Source organism: Condylura cristata, unplaced genomic scaffold (assembly GCF_000260355.1).
Source record: "Condylura cristata isolate star-nosed mole 26May11 unplaced genomic scaffold, ConCri1.0 scaffold00001, whole genome shotgun sequence".
Lineage (NCBI taxonomy): Eukaryota > Metazoa > Chordata > Mammalia > Eulipotyphla > Talpidae > Condylura > Condylura cristata.
The window spans coordinates 86,016,648-86,034,476 of NW_004567102.1; the positions used below are offsets into that span (position 1 = coordinate 86,016,648).

General features: G+C 48.7%; 1 protein-coding gene across 3 annotated transcripts; it reads left to right on the plus strand.

Moving 5' to 3' along the window:
- Positions 1–6: 6 nt before the first annotated feature.
- GTF2H5 (general transcription factor IIH, polypeptide 5) lies at positions 7–11,917 on the plus strand. Of its 3 annotated transcripts, none has more exons than XM_012724002.1 (3): positions 7–48; positions 673–745; positions 11,521–11,917. In XM_012724002.1, exons 2-3 carry the CDS (start codon positions 711–713, stop codon positions 11,699–11,701), a joined length of 216 nt encoding a protein of 71 aa, XP_012579456.1. In that variant the 5' UTR covers positions 7–48; positions 673–710; the 3' UTR covers positions 11,702–11,917. The 3 variants fall into 3 exon arrangements, with proteins under 3 accessions (XP_012579456.1, XP_004674010.1, XP_012579458.1); XM_004673953.2 differs by having other exon boundaries at positions 20–87; XM_012724004.1 differs by lacking the exon at positions 7–48 and adding an exon at positions 63–155.
- The last annotated feature ends 5,912 nt before the right edge of the window (positions 11,918–17,829 follow it).

A 17,829-nucleotide genomic window follows, 5' to 3' on the forward strand; every position in this document is an offset into this window, starting at 1 on the left:
GCGCATTTGGTGTGGGACGCCGAGGCGCTGCCGGCTGTGTGGGCGGAGGTGCGTGGCGTCTGCTCTCGGAACAAAGGGGAAAGCGGGGTGCGTGGACAGCCGAGCGGTCGCGAAGGAAGAGGGGAGGGACCAAGGACTCAGGAACGCGTCTTCAGGTGCCGGGGTGCCGGGCGGGGCCCGCGCCCTCGTGGGCTCTTCCTGACGAGCCGGGCCGCTGCCCCGCGAAGCCTAAAGGATTCCGCGGGGGAGGGGGCGCCCCGCGTCCGGGTGCGGTTTGAGGGTTTAGTGGGGCCGGGCTGCCCCAGACCCTGCAAGGCCCCTTTCTAAGCTGCCAGGCTGTGGTGCCCGCCGCCCGGGACCCGAGCTTGTATCGTACCCCGGGGTGGGGAAAGAAAGCCCTTGGCAGGTGGACACCTGCGAGAGCTGGGGGGCACTGTGCGGGTGGGCCGCGTGTGCCAAGTAGGGTCCGTGCTCCATTACTGTTCCTAGGAGGGCAGATTTCATTGTGCGCTAGATCAGAACGTATGTTTTCTTAATGTCAGCCCTGCATCTCGGCAGCTTAAATGGTTAAGCTTGACATGTAATATTTATTGCGTCATTTGATGCGCCTATCACCAAGGTACATTGAAGTTGATGCTTTTGAATTTTGTGTCACCTTATCCCTTTTACTAGCTTTCTTGAGGTCCTCCGCACCTTCTGACCGAGGAAAGATGGTCAACGTCTTGAAAGGAGTGCTTATAGAATGGTTAGTAGTTTCGATAATGAATTTTACATCTCCTGTTGACCCTTGATTTACACACGTACCGCTTCTAAAGTGCTTTTTCTTTTTTTGCTTTCATATCTGAATGTATTGATTTTTCCATCTTTCTCAGCATCATTGCTCTTATATATAACAAGTGGAACGGAGTTTGTGGCTAAATTTCTTCCTGGTGCCAGATTTCACAGGTCTTTATTGAGCAAATCTAATTGGCCAAGGGTAGTCTATTTGATTAACCTTAGTCACATCAGTGATTAACTAGAATTTTTGTCTAGAATTTAACTAGAATTTTAGTGTCTTCACCATGACAAGGTATGAGCTTGTAAAAGAGAAAGAGAAGCAGTTGAAGCTTTTGCAACCTTAAACTAGGCACTCATTCCAGGGGAGCAATTAGAAACTTTAATGGTAAAGTCCCTACACAACCTAGCATAGGCCTTGGTTATCGCTCTTCTGAAAAGCTGCTGGGTCAGGCTTCTCCTTTGGTCTTTGCCTCGCCAGTAATTATCTCTCACCCCAGAATCCTGCCTCTTGATCGCTGTCATTATCTGTCTGAAAATAGTCATATCACCGTCCACATTTCTGTGCCCCTGGTGTGAGCCAGGGGCTCATGTTTTACTGTAGTGACAAGGCCAGGGAGGAGGGAAACCAAACCCTAGACAACTGCTGGCATTAGAGCAGCTTTGTCCAATTGAGATACAGTCCAAGCCACGGCCACGTACACAGCTTTAAGGTGTCTGTATCCATATTAAAAAGTGAGATAAAATAGGGTCCTCCCTGGTGGCGCAATGGGTTAAAGCACAGCACTGCAAGCCAGCCGCAGCCGCTTCAGTATGTTCGATCCCTGGCCTGGAGGTGACCCACATGGTGCAGCAGACCTCTCCTGACTTGCCCGCTGCTCCCCTCAGCAGTGGACTTTGTGGATCTGCCTGTTCTGCTCCCCACTCTGTCTCTGGCGAATCCTTTGCCTCTGCACCTCTTGCCTGTACCCCAGTTCTGTATGCATAAATACATAAATCTTTTGTTAAAACGTGAGATAAAATGTGAAAATATATTGTATTAACCCATTGGGCCCCAAATACGTCTTCACAGTTCGTATTAAGATTTCAGAATTGTGTGAGATCCTTTTTACATTCTTAAGCTTCAATACCAATGTGTATCTGACTTTCACAGCGTATTGCACAGAGTGGCCACATTTTGAGTGCTCAGTTGTGACATGTGACTAGTGGGCTCCCTAAATGATAGAGCAGATTTAGAGTTTGGATGGCTATTACAGAAGCAGAGGAGGAGGGAAGCAAGAGGAGAGTTTGGGAAGGTAAATAGGCCTTGTCAGGTGGTCATAAGAAGTGGAATAAGCTGAAGACGCATGGGGTACCGGAATTTTTGATGGGGGCTGTTTCAGTGGAGAGGAGGGGTAGATGCCAGACTGGGGAGCTTTGGATAGGAAAAGAAGGCGAGGAAGCGGAGACCTTCCTGAGAAGTTTTGTTGTCCTCTGAGCAAGGACGGTTGCCACGAAGAAGCATCTGTTAAGGGACTCTTGTTCTTGTTACTCTTGTTTGAGGCTAGAATGTGTTGGTAAGAAGAAACCCTCGGTGAGAGCTATTCCTTTGGGAAAACAAAGGGGCTGAATCTAGAGCCTGAGGTCCGGAGCACGCTGGCTTGTGGCTTGGCCAGGTTGAATTTTGTGTTTGACTTTTCTGACTACTTTGTCCGAATTATTAGAAATATTCTTCTCATTGATCAATTAAGTTTTCACTAATACAGAGGGTATACACAGTGTCAGCTGTCAGTTTTTTCTTTTTGTTACTTACAGGTCTCCAAAATGTACTGCTGGATTTGATAGTCACCCCTCTCGTCGGGGTTTCGGCTGGTGTTTTAAGTTTCATGCCGTTCTGTGTTCCTGCTGCTCTCCCAACCTCGCCCACATCCTCTTTGCCACTGCTGCCTGTAGTAGAATAGTTTAGACTAGCTCCAGAATAACCCTTCTGGAATGATAGTTGTGACTGAATTAAATCTATCTTCTAATTAAAAAAAAAAAGAAGGCTGAACAGCATTAAATGAGTCTGGAAGATGCATTAAAATCTCAGTTGTCAGCTTTCAGTTTGGCCTTAAGGACAAAAGAACAGATTTATAGAGGAACGAAGGTGTTTCTTTCCCATTGGGTGAATTCTGCCTGGTTTCTGTGTTGTCGCTTAGCCTCGTGGATTCTGCCTCTGCTCTGATGGCCTTCATGGCTCAGTGTGATCCCCAGATTAGTCCCATTGTCCCGAGGCAGCCCCAGGACCGCCTGCCCTGTGCTGCAGTGCAGCTCCTCACTCACTTCAGGCGGCCGGCAGAATACTTCTCAGGCACGTCTGGCCTAGTTCAAAAAGGGAGTCTTTTAATGATACCTGTCATAGAACGACTTTGTTCACTGCCATATTCAAGTTCCTTTAAACTGATGGTAAATGTGCGGCAGAGAAGGCCAAGTATAGTGGTGGCCTTTTTAGACCAGTGACCAGTGAACTGAAAAATCAAAGTACTTGGATATAATAGTTTTTTCCTCCCAAGTCTTACAGCAAAATCTAAAGCTAAATTTAATTTTTTTTTAAATTTTTACTTGCAAGTTTGTACTTATATACCAAGAGTGAAATTGGTGAAAGCATCCTCTTTGTTGGGGCTCACCTACTCAGCTGCCAGCCTCACACCACACATCTCCCCAAATCAACTCACCGTGGCAGTTAGCAGAGCAAGCAGCTCACACCCGACAGATGCCTGTCCAGCTCCTGGGGCATGGTCAGAAATGCAGACCCGCCAGGTCACAGCGTGGTGACCGAGAAGCCAGAGAATGGACACCCAACCAGCTTGGTCTCTATGGCTCTGTCTCCTAGAGCTGGATGGTTTGTGAGAAGCCGGTAAGGCAAGACTAGTCTGAGCCGTGTTCTGCCCTTCACCCCACTTAGCTGTCTTCAGGGCTCTGTACTATCTTAGCAGGTCCGTGTGCGCTGAAGCTTCCCAAACACCAGAACGGTGCCCGAAATACTCTGTAGTAAATGTTCAGTGAATACTTGTCTGCATAAGGAATTCACTACAGAGTTGAGACAAGAGTACATTCAGCTCAGCTTCCAGGCTATTCATGATCCTTTAGAGCTTTTCTTTGGCCACAGTGAAAATCAGAATGGGCAAAAATAGGACACACATTCAGTACGAAAAAGGTTTGCACACTGGATCCCCTGGGCAGGTATGTGTATGCTTCCAAGGGTGGCCTGGCTGGCTCTGATAGCAGAGTCACTTTTAAAGGCAGTGACTGCAGTCCCCAAGTCGTGACTTACAAGGAAGGCCCTCACCAAACTAGCCACTCGGGTGCAGGAAGTGCGGTGTTGCGAAACAGCTGATGTGAACACAGATTGAGAGCTGGGGCTTTAATACAATAATCCGTTTCTTGACGGTTATGCTAAGGCACAAAGTATCAGACTTGGAGATTAAAATAGAGGTAGTTCAATGGGCTAATAATAAAACAAAGAGTTGATGTTGACATTTTAGTAACCAACTTTCAAGATACTTGAAAACATTGTAAATGGTGGGGGCAGTGATACTGCATAATACAATGTCAGATGGACAGGGCTGGACACCTTAATAAACGAGGCCGTGTGCCTTACCAGGAAATACACAGTCAGGTGCACAGTAGCCTTACACAGCACAGCCATGGACAGCTGCATTTTATAGGCAGCGGAAATTCATCATCTTGCTTAGAGTTGCGCAACTAAGTAACCTGGGATTTTAAACCATGGTTTTCTGGCTCTAGAACCCAATCTATTCTTACATGAGCTGTCTCCACAAAACAGTATAATGTGTGGTTGGTTTTTTTTGTTTGTTTTTTAAAGAATGCAGACATCGTCTTAGATAATGCATGCTTTATGTCTTACAGATTAATGTTTTTATAATAGAAACATACCATTTCATAGAGAGAGAACTGTGAATTTTTAATCTCTGCCTACATCCTCCCACACACCCAAATCCTGTCAGCATTTTAATTGCTGCGTATTTGAGTATCTTCAGTGAGCAAGATGTTCAGATACTCTAATCCTGCAGTCCTGCGACGTGAGTGGCGTCATTTCCAGCATAGGAGCCTCGGATGTGGAGAGGTACAGTGACTTTATGAGACTTGGAAGTTTTCATTAGCTGAGCTGGATCTTGGGGTTAGACTTTCTGAGTCCAGTGGTCTCTTCAGAGTTGTGTGTCTATAGCAGTAAAACCTACTAAGTGTCATCGCGGAAACTGGGGCTTGTCATTCCGTCTAGCTGCATGCTTCCAGGCCTGGCTGGCTGCTACGGCTCTGCTCAAGCAGCAGCGCTGATTAACGTTTATTAAGTGCCTACAGGACACTGGGTCCCGTATAGGTTCTACCTTCATTTCAGGCTGGCCAAAATCCAAATGCAGAAAATGCTTTGGAAGGTGTTTGTGAAAGGGAGAACATTTCAGTGTGCAGAACCGCTTCATATTCAACAGCAACTTTCTAAAACATGCTGTTCTCAGAACATGCTGAACTTACGGAGAAATGGTTTTAAATGTTAAGTACTTATATCTGTGAGGTAATTATTATCAGGCAGGGTATTTATCATAAGCTAAGCCAAGATTTTCTGAGGAGCTGGACATGCTGACAACTGGTCGCTGACCAGTTGATGCTGCGGTCTGACTCAGCTAACTGCGTCATCCGGTAAGCCGGCAGGTTGTAATGCCTCCCAGAATCCTTTTGTGTAGGTTATAGGAAGATTCTCCAGGAGGGGCTGGGTCACAGCTGCCCTTCACGCGTCCCGGGCAGACGTGGTTTCCTGCTCCCTTGGCCCCAGGCCTTGGAGCGAGTATGGGCATTGGCCCCGGGGGGTTCTTGCCAGCAGATCCCCAGAAACGCTCCACGGCGAAGCCTGGATTGAGGTGAGAGATTTAGGTGGCCCTTACGACGCGAGTGCCTTTCTTAGTCCTTGCGAAGTATATTTCTTGTATTTCAGGTGGTCCTTACAGATGAATTTCACATTGATCAAGCTTTCCATTTCTTTCCAAAAAGTTTCACTGAGGCTGTTGACATTACAGGCCACTCCGTGTCTCGCCGACTCATGTTCCCCAGAGATGCCCCGCACCACCAGTGCCCAGGATGGTCTGGGTGGAACGCAACAAACAGTACTTTATGTGACCAGTTTAACTTCGGGGTGGCCGGGTACCAACACATAAAGTGTCTGGCGGCTTTGTACCAGGGAAGTTAAGCTTAAGGGTAAAATTAGAGGCAATTTAAAGAAAGTCCGTCAGTCACTGTGGCGCAGGTGATAGCGATGGTGTGCGGTGGCGGACGTTGGGGAGCACCGGCTAGGGCTCAGGCGTGCCCTGCACTGCTTGGCTTCTGCTGAGCTTCAGCTTCATTAACAGGATGTAAATGTATTCCATTTAGAGAATTTCTGGAGATCATATACCAACCTTCACAACCACGTACCTTTGCTGCTTTTGACACCCTTAGATGCAGCCGGCGACTCTTCCCGTGTCCTGAGCCCAGACAGCATGGGCGGGGCGCAGGGGTGTTGTCACCCCTATACTCTTGGGCCCAAAAACTGCCCTAGGGCTAATGGGAATGTGTTTGTGCTATCGTGTCAAGTACATTCTAGGAAATCTCAGTGTGATTCTAGAAAATAGATTCTTGGGGAACCTGAGACCGTCCAGGATGATTGGGGCCTGGAGGGGAAGTGGGCACCAGGGCACAGCCCCACGGAGAGCCGGGTGAGGGCCGGGTCTGTGTCCATCCTGTTCTCTTACACAGCTGTGAAATTCTCCACCCCTGCTCCCGCCCCTTTTATTTATGTAAGCAGGGAGAAGCTGAGCTTTCTGAAAGCATCTAGGCAGGAAAACAGTGGTTTAGAGAAGCAAGGCTCTGCCCTGTCCTGTGGGCTCCTCATTTCCATTTCTGTAATGTCCCCTGGAAAGAGCCCCTTAGGCCTGCCTTGTCACCCCGGCTTCCTTCTGGAATTGCTCCTGAAGCTCTTCTTAATTTTGTTTTATGAACTGTTTGTCCAAGATTGAGAAAATCGCTTCCCTCAGTGAGGCTTTTCAATAGACAGTGTTGCTGCTTTACAAAAGTTCTTATTTAAATTGTTCTGTGCAACTGCCCGATGTAGGGGATTGTGGAAATAGAAAATTCCGTACTTTCTCCACCTGCGAAGTCTGTGACCTTTTGCATTATCTTTGTCTCTGAAAGACCCCTTCCCACCCGCCCTTCAAGGCTGTGGCTCCTCTCGGTTTCCTGTCTTCATCTCCTGGGAGATCCCTGGTGTCCCCCTTCATTCTTGCTTTTCCTGTTTCCAGTCACGCCAGCTGCCACAAACACCCTTGCCACCCTCATCCCCCCGCGCGCCTGAGCTCACGGCTCTGCATCAGCTTGGTCTGCCCACTCTGCCGCCCAGACCCCGCGGAGATGTCAGCAGCGGAGCCTGACTCCTCGGCCTCGTCTCAGGCTGGCCTCCACCTTCGCCGCCCGCTCGCTGGAAGCCCACACTCCTCCTCCCATCGCGCCTTCCTCCGGTGCCTCTGGCAGCTTCGGGCCAGCAAAGGGAGCGCTTGCTCCTTGTCGCCTTCCAGAATCTAACCCTTGCACGAAGCCTCGTCGGACCAGACCGCCCACCACCCCTCCTTAGCACCCTGTGCTCGTGCCAACGGTCCCTCCGGGAGTCCCCTGGGAGCTGGGATTTCCCTCGGCTGCCCCTCTCAGCAGCCTGCCTGCCATTTCAGCGAGCTTGTCTTCTACCCTGCGGTAGCCACTCCCTCACCTCCACTTCACCTGCCCAGCCCCACCCCCAGGCCGTCCTCATGTTAGACTCCATTTCAGGTGTCCACCTGATCCCACACTGGACGCCATAAATAGGCAGCTCCCGGGCCTGGAGTGTGGCGCTTCCCTTCCCCCTGACTTTCCTCCTTTCCCAGCTCAGGTTTCACAGTCCAGCCATGTACTGTTCTTGCAGAGTCGCTCAACCACCCACCCCCTCACCACACCAGACTCATCTGGTTGGATCCAGCTTTCTACCTCCTCTGCACCTTGACTCCGCAGCTCTGAATGGAGAAGGCGCAGCTCGTGTGCACACTGGTCTCACTTTGCGTCCATGACCTGCTCGGCTCTCGTCCTTCATCCTAGCCAGCTGGTCCAGCCATGTGCCCTTGTTCCCAGGAAAGCTGTTAGAGCTCACCGCATTAAGACCTCGTCCTTTTTGAAATTTACCAGTGTTTGTGTGCCTCTAAGAAAAATGAGTAACGTGGTCTTGATGCTAAGATGCACCCAGTTTTGGCAACTTCAGCGTGTAGGGAACCCGCATCTTCGAAGGGCTGGGAGACGCAGTCCCTACCCTCATCTTGTCGGCTCGGCACGCTGCCCTGTCCTCATTTCCGACAGGTGCGTGCTCCCTGTCTCGCTGAGGAAATAGAAGCAATTACCAGAGAACTCCCAGAAGTTCCACAAGGATCTGGTCCATACGTGCTCTTCGCTTCTGACTCGGTATGGGTGGACTGAGGTCCTCGCCACGCCAGCCTCTGGGGAAGTGGGCCCAGCCCTCGTGCTGCATGAGACTGTGTCCTCTGTGGCAGCCTCTCCGTGGTGGCTCCTTCCCGTTGATATTACAGACTTGCAGTAATTCTTACCCGCCAGGCAAGGCTTGGTTCCCACAGCCCTTCCCAGCCCCTCGTGTCCCTGCTGTCTGTAGCAGAATTTCTCCAAAGACTTTTAGATACTCACTTCTCTAATTTCTCCTCGCGTTCTGAAAACCACTCCAGTCTGGAGATTTCCCCTGACACTCCAGTGAAAATACCCTGGACGAGGTCCAGTACTTTGAGTCCAGTGGTCGGTCCTTATCTTCCTGACCTGCTAGGTCCTTGGACGCAGCTGGCCAGTCTTCCTGAAGTCTGCTCACTCGGCTCCCGGGACCCCCTGTTCTCTCTGCTTCAGCAGTCACATCCCAGAGTTTCTGCGGGGTCATCCTCCTGGCCTCTCGCTGCTGTGGGGGTCCAGGAATGGCTCCTGGGCTCTTCTCCATAGCTGGGCTCACCCCCTTGTCATGCTTTAACTGCCGTCTCACCCTGGATTTCAGTGCTGAAACCCAGAGTCTGTGCCCAGCTTTCTGCTCATCTCCTCCCTTGGGTGCCGGAGGGCACCGCACCTGTAACACACCAGAACAAACTCCTAACCTTTTGCACACTGTTCTCCCTGTGCTTCAGCTCACCTCAGAAAGGTTAGGTTTATTAAGAGTTAATATTCCTTGAGCCATCCTCCTTAATCCTGTTTGTTCAGGCTGAAACCACCTTGGGGTCTCCTTATTTCTTCCCAAAGCTCTAGTCTAGTTTCAGCAAGTTACTTTTGCTTTGCATTTGACCTGCGCCTTGACTTCAGCTGCTCACCGTCAGTTAGCACTGAGGTCCACGTCTTCCTCTCTCCTAGACAGTTGCAGTCTTCCTCAGAGGGCTCCCTCTTTCCACCCCTCTCTGTACCACACAACCTAGCAGCTACTATGAGCCTTACTTTTTTTTTTTTTTTAAGATTTGCTTATTTATGCATGTAAGAACTGGGGTACAGGCCAGAGGTCTGGGGGGGGTGGTGAGAAGATTGAGTAGAGACCGTGGGAAGCAGAACAGGTGGATCCACTGAAATCCACTGTTGAGGGGCGCAGCGGGGAGACAGGAGAGGTCTGCTGTGTCATATGGGTCACCTCCCTGGCCAGGGATTTAATGCAGGCTGCAATGGATAGCTTCATAGTGCTGCGCTTTAACCCATTGCACCACCACAGAGAGCCTGTGAGACTTGCTTTTTGTTTTTTGGGGTTTTTTTGTTTTTTCAGATTTATTTATTGATGTATACAGAACTGAGGTACAAGCCAGAGGTGCAGGGGCCATGAGAGGCTTCACCAGAGACAGAGTGGGGAGCAGAACAGGCCGACTGATGAAGTCCACTGCTGAGGGGAGCAGCGGGCGAGAGGTCAGGAGAGGTCTGCCGCGCCCTGTGGTCACCTCCGGGGCCCAGGATCGAGCTTGCACTGAAGCAGCTGCTGCTGCCTGCAGCGCTGTGAGTGACCTAACCTGTTGTGCCACTAGGGAGGGCCGAGTCTTACTTTGAAATGTTAGGTTAGTGTGTAAGTTAAATCATGTCGTGCAGAAGAGGCCAAGGCCCCTAAAGTCAACTCCATGGCCTGTGACTGGACCCTGTGACTGGTGGCATCTTGTTCTGCTCTCCCCTTCCCCACCTGTCCCTCCCGTGCCAACCCAGCTGCCCCTCTGGCGGCCACCTGGTTGGCTCGCTGCCTCCTCACCTGCCTGTGCAGATGTCGCCTGCCCAGTGCCGCCCCTGCCACCCCACATGCACTCACCAGGCCCTCGGGTGTCCCTGCTCTGTCATCCTACCTGCCTAATCTCTCCCGGGGCTGCCGCGGGGTGCGCACTGTCGAGGGCGGCGCGCACGGCGCCTGCTCCGTGTCTCCTGCGCCGGCTGGGAGGAGCCTCGCTGAACTGCGCCAGTCAGCGCTCAGGCCTGCGGCCGCAGCATGCGCAACTTGGGGGATCAAGTAGATGAGTGCAGCCGAACCAGAGTCAAAACCTCTGTGAGTTCTCCTTGAATGTTCGCGTGATTTTGCGGCCAGGCAACTTGTTCAGTCACTTACGTGATTGTTGTTGAAAGTGATTCAGAATACATCTCAGAAGGGCTTGTATTCATAGTGAGCTATCATGACCCACACTCCTGTAGTGACTGAAGTAAACAGTTCACCTCACTAGCAAACTTTGCCTTCAGTAAATTATACTGATCTCTTGAGTTAAATTGCTAAATGTATAGCTGCTATTAGCTTTTCTCCAGAAACTGAAAGAATATGTTGTTTTGTCTAAGAAAGTCTTTGTGGAAGTTGACATTTTTACATTCCTCTTCTACTCCTAAACGTCATTGTATATGAAGCCTGAAGTGTCCTTTGTCACGATTCAGGGTTTTTATGAACAAGATACCTCAGTAAATCCAAGAAATTGCATCCTTTTCCCTTATGACTGTCCTAAGCATTCCAAACCTAAAACCACAGATGACAGAATTGAACTTAGAGCTCTTCTTTGAGCTCAGTATTCTCAAAGCGGTTTTGTTAGGGTTTCCTTGTAAAGATTCGGAATGATGGTTCAGACTTAGGAGGTTCCAAATGTAAAAAAGGAAAAATAATGTTACCTGCTGTAACCCAGACACCCGTGGCACTGTCTGTTAGTTTTCAGAACAGTCTGTTTCGTAGGCTCACTGTGGGCTTTGGGCCACTGAGGATATACCGGGTCTCACAGGTACGTCGCAGGGCGGGGCTTGGGTCTGCCTCCAGCTCCTCTGTGCACCTACTTTATCAGGGTGATTCCAGCCGCTTTGGTAAAGGAATCTGTCAGTGGCAAGAGTGCAGGGCTGTTGGCTTCTTAGAGGAAATGACCATGGACGGTAAGAAAGTTCATATTGGGAATCCGTTAAGGAAGCGGTGAGTCTAAGCCTGTTAACTCCAACTTTGAGCATTACTTTTCAGTTGTTTTTGACTGTTTATTCTTTTAAAATCCTACTGGCCTCTTAAACTTACAACAGCTCTAAAATGAAGCTACAGCTTAATCATTAACACTTGAAGCAGAGAGGGACTAAGGGTTGACTGACTCTCTACATCTTTAAAAACCCTTGAAAATTCCACCTACTCAATTCTGATTGCTCAGGGCTCTGCTCTGATTTGACAGAAGGCTCTCTCATCACCCGTGTGTATCTCCACAGTGACCCCGCCATGAAGCAGTTTCTGCTGTACTTGGATGAATCAAACGCCCTAGGAAAGAAGTTCATCATTCAAGACATTGATGACACGCATGTCTTCGTAATAGCAGAATTGGTTAATGTCCTCCAGGAGCGTGTAGGGGAATTAATGGACCAGAATGCTTTCTCTCTTACCCAGAAGTGAAAATATGAGATAGTGACCAGAATCTAGGAGTTACGAGACACCTATGTGAGAGGTCGTGACCATTGTGGCCTGTGGACTGCGTAGATTTAGCGAGTTGCCTGGAGCTTGTACCCGAAAGACCAGCTTCCTTCAATGTATGTACCCCAGAATTTAAGGGGGGGCTTAACAGTTGGCTGTAACTTGTTTTTTATTATCCTTTATTAAAATATTATTAAAATACAAGTTAAGTGTCCCTACCTTTTTAATACCAACTGGTACATTAATAATAGGGTGCTTTTACAGGGTCATTAATCAAGATTATTTTGCTTGTTCTTGTTAATGTGGGGGTGGTTTTGTTTCGGTTAAAATCTTCGCGGTCTTGCTGTGTAAATAAATCCACCAAGATGAGAACTTCACTGATACTTAGGTAATTTGAACAATAGCTGCAGACCAGCCAGCTTTGTTGGTGAAGATGGGGAGAGCATCCCAGCCTTTGGCGCATCTGCACTTTACATCTCCCTAAAAATACTGCTCAGCATGCAGCGGTAGGACACCCCAGTAGGGAAGGAACAAGCTGCTCCGCTGCCCGTAGAGTTTTTTTCCTCTGGTCAAACTCTGTGGGTCACATTTTCCCATGGAGACAAGGGCTCTTTTTGTTAAGAGATCAGTTTTGCTTTGCTTTATTCCCTGTGAGAACCCTTGTTTAAACAGAAGCACGTCCATCTGGAAGTCCAGGTGTCCAGCTGAGATTGCACGGGCAGGCTGCAGGCAGGGACCGCCCCGCACAGGGTGGCCAGGCTGGGAACTTGCCAAGAAAAACTGCTTTTTGACATTGCGTGGCGTCATATCAGAACCCCATTTGCTGCCTTCAGGTTTGGATCCCTGCATCACTGGAGCTGAAGTGTGCAGTGAATTACATCTGTCGTGACCCGCCCATATAACTCAGTCTGCACATCTTGACTCCCGTGTACACTGCAAACAGTCTTCAGTTACTGTTACATTTGGTACTAAACAGAACAGAGAATTCCTTTCTTCCAGATTTTCAGCTGCACTGAAACATTCAATCCTGTATTTCAGGCATATTTAAATCAGTGTTTAAGTTGTCTCAGGCATTTGTCTTCACTACCTTTTATGTTCACATGAAACTCAGAGGAAATTTTCCTTATAACTCCACTATTTAAAATTGCAGGGGAAATGGCCTCCCTGGTGGCACAAGGGGTTAAGTTGCAGCACTGTGATGTTCTCCACAGCCAAGTGACCCACATGGCCCAGCAGGCCCCTCCTGTCTCCCCACTGCTCTCCTCAGCCGTGAATTTCAGTTGATCTGCCTGTCCTGCTCCCCCCCCCCAGCTCTGGCCTGTACCCCAGTTCTTGTATGAATGAATAAACAAAGCTTTAAAAAGGAAAATTAAGGAAAAACTGGGCCTTCCTGATGGCCTACGGCTTGACAGGGCTTCACGACCTCTGCCCCTTGCCCTCTCATGTCTGGCTCCAGCTGTAGGTTTCAGTAAAATCATCTGTTTGCTCCCCACTGTCTCTGGTGAATCCTCTCATGTCCACCCACTCCACCTCTGCTCTACACCCCAGTTTTACACAAAAAATAAAAGTCTGGAAAAAACTCTTAATGATGGCTAGAGTGTTAAGTGAAGACAAATCTGTGTTTCATTAATTTTTATTTCTTACAAAGTTGAGCTAGAGTAAATGTTAACCATTGTCCCCGGGCCTGCACTGGAACTATGGGACAATGACGACACCGTGCCCCAAGCCACTCAGCAGACTTTCCCCCGTGGAGAGCAGCATTCTCGTGGCATCTTCCTAGGCTCTGTGGTTTCGGCGGACACTGCAACTACTTTCTAGAAACTAGACATCCAGACCGGAGCTGCGATGCTTAGGACTAGAGAAATTTGCTACTTTTATTAAAAAAAAAAATCCTAAATGTTCTGAAAAAGTAGCATTAAATATTTTTAACTGCATAAAAGGATCATTTTTTAAAAAGTTTTTATTTTGGGCTCTCCCTGGTGGCGCACGAGTTAGAGCACCACATTATGAAGCTCTCTGAAGCTGCTGCAGCACGAGATCGATCCCCGGCCAGGGAGTGACCCACATGGCGCGGCAGACCTCTCCTGGCCCGCCCGCTGCTTTCCTCAGCAGTGAATCCTCTCACCCACCACACCTCTGGCCTATACCCAGTTCTCTATGCATACATAAATAAATCTTTTTTTAAAAAATAGTTTTTATTTTTGTGCTGAAGAGCTGGGTACTCCCAGAAGTGCATGAAGCGAGATTATTCACCAGTGTGGAGAGCAGAACAGGTGGGTGTACTGAAATCCACCGCGGAGGGGAGCGGGGTGACACAGGAGAGGTCTGCTGCGCTGACGTGGGTCGGCTCCAGTCTGGGGATCCAAGCCGAGCTGGCACAGTGTAGCACCGAGACCGAACCCCGAAGCCACCAAGGGAGGCCTATGAAAGAATCATAATTCATGGAAGGTATTTCACCACAGATAGCCATGGGCTGAAATGTTTATTTTAGTTAAAACTTCTTAAGGGTGTTTTGTTATTTTAAATATTCTGTCAAGTCAAAAATTCTTAATTACTTGAACCCCACTTTCCTTGTGAAATTCAGTGTCATAAATTTCCTAAATACGCATTACAATTAATGTAAAAATACATAGACTGACAAGTGGCTTTGGTGAATAGTGACTGAGCATTACGGGCAAAAAACCACTACTCTCCACTTCTCATAGGCACTAGAAGAAGTGTAGCTAAATTTATAAATAAATAGAAGTGGTAACTAATATTACTGATGATTATTGTTGCTCTTAATATTAGCTGTAATGTGATTTTTTAAAAAGATTTATGCATACAAGAACTGGGGTACAGGCCAGAGGGAGGGGGCTGGCAGTGAGAGGGTTCCCCAGAGACAACAGGGAGCAGAACAGACGGAAGTACTGGAATACACTGCTGAGGGGAGCAGCAGACGGCTCAGGGGAGTCTGCCCTGTGGGTCACTCCCTGGGCAGGAATCAAACTGACTGCAGTGGCTGAGGACAGCTTCAGAGCGCTGCGCTTTAACCCTTGCGCGGCCAGGGAGGCCTGTAATGTGACTTGTCGTGATTGTACTACTTTTTTCAAAAGCTGATAAGTGAGATATTTTATTGTATAGCTACACACTAAAACTCATTTATCCCTAAATAAAGGAAATAAAAGCTTGAACTTAATACCTTCTGATGAATAAAATAAGATCATTCTTTCTCAACCTTATCTAGTAGGAAAAGGGCATATTAAGGGTGAAGAAATGGTGCCATTTGCAAATATGGTTAATAAATACTCTCAGGCATAGTCATTTGCCACTCAGGTACCGCTTAAATACTGTTCTCGGTCCAGGAAAGGGATGATGTCAGCCACCCCAGAGTTAGTAAGCAGGAAGCGGACATGTGGGTCCAGAGGCCAGCCGGCTGCTCGCTCACTCTGGGATCATACACATGTCACCGAATTGCCTCTGAGCCCTTATCAGTGAAAACACACCTGGGCCTCCCTCGTGGGTTAGAGCAGCACTGTGAGGCCACTCAGCCGCTGGCCTGACTCAATCCTCGGCAGGGAGCTGAACCCACAGGGCGCAGCAGACCTCTCCTGTCTCCCCGCAGCTCCCCTCAGCCGTGTGTTTTAGTCAGTCTGCCTGTTCTGCTCCTCACGCTGTCTCTGGTGAATCCTCTCATTGCCCCTGCACCTCTGGCTTGTACCCCAGTTCTGTATGCATAAATAAACAAAAATTTTTTTTAAAAAAAGAAAACATATCTGTCCTCAAAGTCTGTTGGCAAGATTTTAAGTTAACATGTGTGAGACAAATTCTGAAATTGAGTCACCTTTAAGCTAAAAACATAGTGAAAGAGGGGGAAAGACCTTTTCAGGCACAGAAATAGAGATCTATTTTCTCAAGGCAGCGAGAGCAGGTGGGGAGAGAGAACAGAGGATGGGTAGCTATTGAGCAAAGGCCACCTCCTCCCTCCATCTTGAAACTGGCTGCCCTCTACTTCGTCAAGAAAATATCGCTGCCGTCCTTAGTGGTACAACCGGATGAAGCACAGCACTACGAAGCTCGCTGCAGCTGCTTCAATGCAAGTTCAATCCCCAGCCCCAGAGGTGACCCACTTGGTGCAGCAGACCTCTCTCCCAACCTGCCTGCTGCTCCCCTCAGCAGTGTGATTCATCAGTCTGCCTGTTCTGCTCCCCACTCTGTCTCTGGTGAAGCCTCCCACCATCCCTGCACTTCTGGCCTGTACCCCAATAACTATATGTATAAATAAATAAATCTTAAAAAAGAAAATGTCTGAATAGTCAGCTTTCCCGAGGCCGGGCCAACCTGCCTCCATAGGTGACTGCTGATCTGTCGCCTGAAGAATTCCATGTCACCATCCATTTCATCAATGCTGAACTGTTTTTCTCATCCTCAGATGTGAACTGACCTTTCGGGTTGAGATTGTACTCTTTGGTCGACTTCCTGCTTGGACAGCAGCAGGTCTTAGCTCCTCTGTCCTGTTTCCATACCCTCTTCTTTAACTGATTCATTCTTTTAAAAAAAAAATTATTTATACAGGACAGGTACAGGCCAGAGGTGCAGGGACAGGGCGGTGAGAGGGTTCACCAGAGTGGGGAGCAGAACAGGCAGATCGACGAAGTCCACTGCTGAGGGAGCAGTGGGTGGGTTAGGAGAGGTCTGCCGCGCCCTGTGGGTCACCTCCGGGGCAGGGATCGAACTTGCACTGAAGCGGCTGCGGCCAGCTTTCAGCGCTGCGCTCTAACCCGCTGCGCCCCAGGGAGGGCCCGGCTGACTGACCTGAAGCAGTCCTTACCTGCCTGCCCTTTTGTTCCTCTGCATTATTTACTTGAAAAATTGAAACGTATCCCAAGTGTACAACCCTTGATTTTGCCTGAAATATGTGAGTCTTCCTGAGTGCCCAAATTCAGGGCCTTTGCTAATTGTGCTTTGGAGAGGATTCTGTTTAGCTATTAAGTGAGCAAATGTCCTGTTACAGCTTTCACACCTCTCCTCTGGTGGTTTTCTTTAGAAACACCTATTCATTAGTTAATTTTCCATGATTAGCACTTTTTGTTATTTTCTAATTTTCAGTGCTTTTCCCTCTACCCCAGGATTGCTTTGCAAATTTATATCTAAACTTTCTACTTGCTACCGCTCTGATTAAAAGCTGCTTTCTGCAGCCTCCAGCTTGGCCTTTATCTTGTCTGCACACTTGGGGTTTACACGCTACATACTTGGGCCCTCTACACGCTTCCTTTCATAATGTGCTTTTGCTTAATGACGATAAGGGCCGCTGGTATCTTTTAATTTTTCTTTCTAGTTATCTCCTTTTTTTAACTTGCAGTCTACAATCAGGTGTATCAGGAAAGGAAAGCAAGTGAAGAATTTATAACTCAGCTGGAATCCTCAATCCTCAAAGCTCTCACTAAGTATAAAGCAGGGCTCCCGGCCAGCGAGCGCCTGTATCCACACTTGGTTTCTCACTGAATCACTTGTGATTTTTTAAAACAACTTATTTATTTATGCATGTAGAACTGGGGTACAGGCCAGAGGTGCAGGAGTGGTGAGAGGCTTCACCCGAGACAGAGTGGGGAGTGGAACAGCCAGATTGACAAAGTACACTGCCTGGGGGGAGCAGCGGGGAGACAGGAGAGGTCTGCCGCGCCCTGGGGGTCACTCCCTGGGCGGGGATCAAACCCATACTGAAGTGGCTGCAGCGAGCTTCACAATGCTGTGTCCCAACCCGCTGTGCCACGAGGGAGGGCCCTTTTGTGATTTTTTATTAAAAACATGAAGTATTTCTATTTGAAAGGGAAGCTTTTCTTCTGGATTCTTAAACACATTACAATTAAATGGGGGGGGGCGCTTTTAAAAAGTGTCGATTTCAGCCCCCATTTTCCAGCTGACTTGTTCTGGGGTGGGATCCAGGTGTCACATTTTTTAAAAGTCTTCCCTGGTGTATCTAAGGTGCGGCCAGAGTGGAGGCCCCGGGCTACATGTGTAACAGTGGGAGCAGGAGGTCTTGTTGGGGGGCCTTGTGTGAGTCTCAGCGGGCAGCCCGCCAGCACAGCTGTTCCTATTAGCCAAGGAGTGGCGGCGCCTCGCAGGAGCGG

Bases quoted from the DNA above. Each gene is read 5' to 3' on its own strand.
- GTF2H5 (XM_012724002.1), top strand. From the start codon at position 711: ATGGTCAACGTCTTGAAAGGAGTGCTTATAGAATG. The intron at 746-11,520 runs GTTAGTAGTTTC...GTATCTCCACAG, and splicing joins AAAGGAGTGCTTATAGAATG to TGACCCCGCCATGAAGCAGT.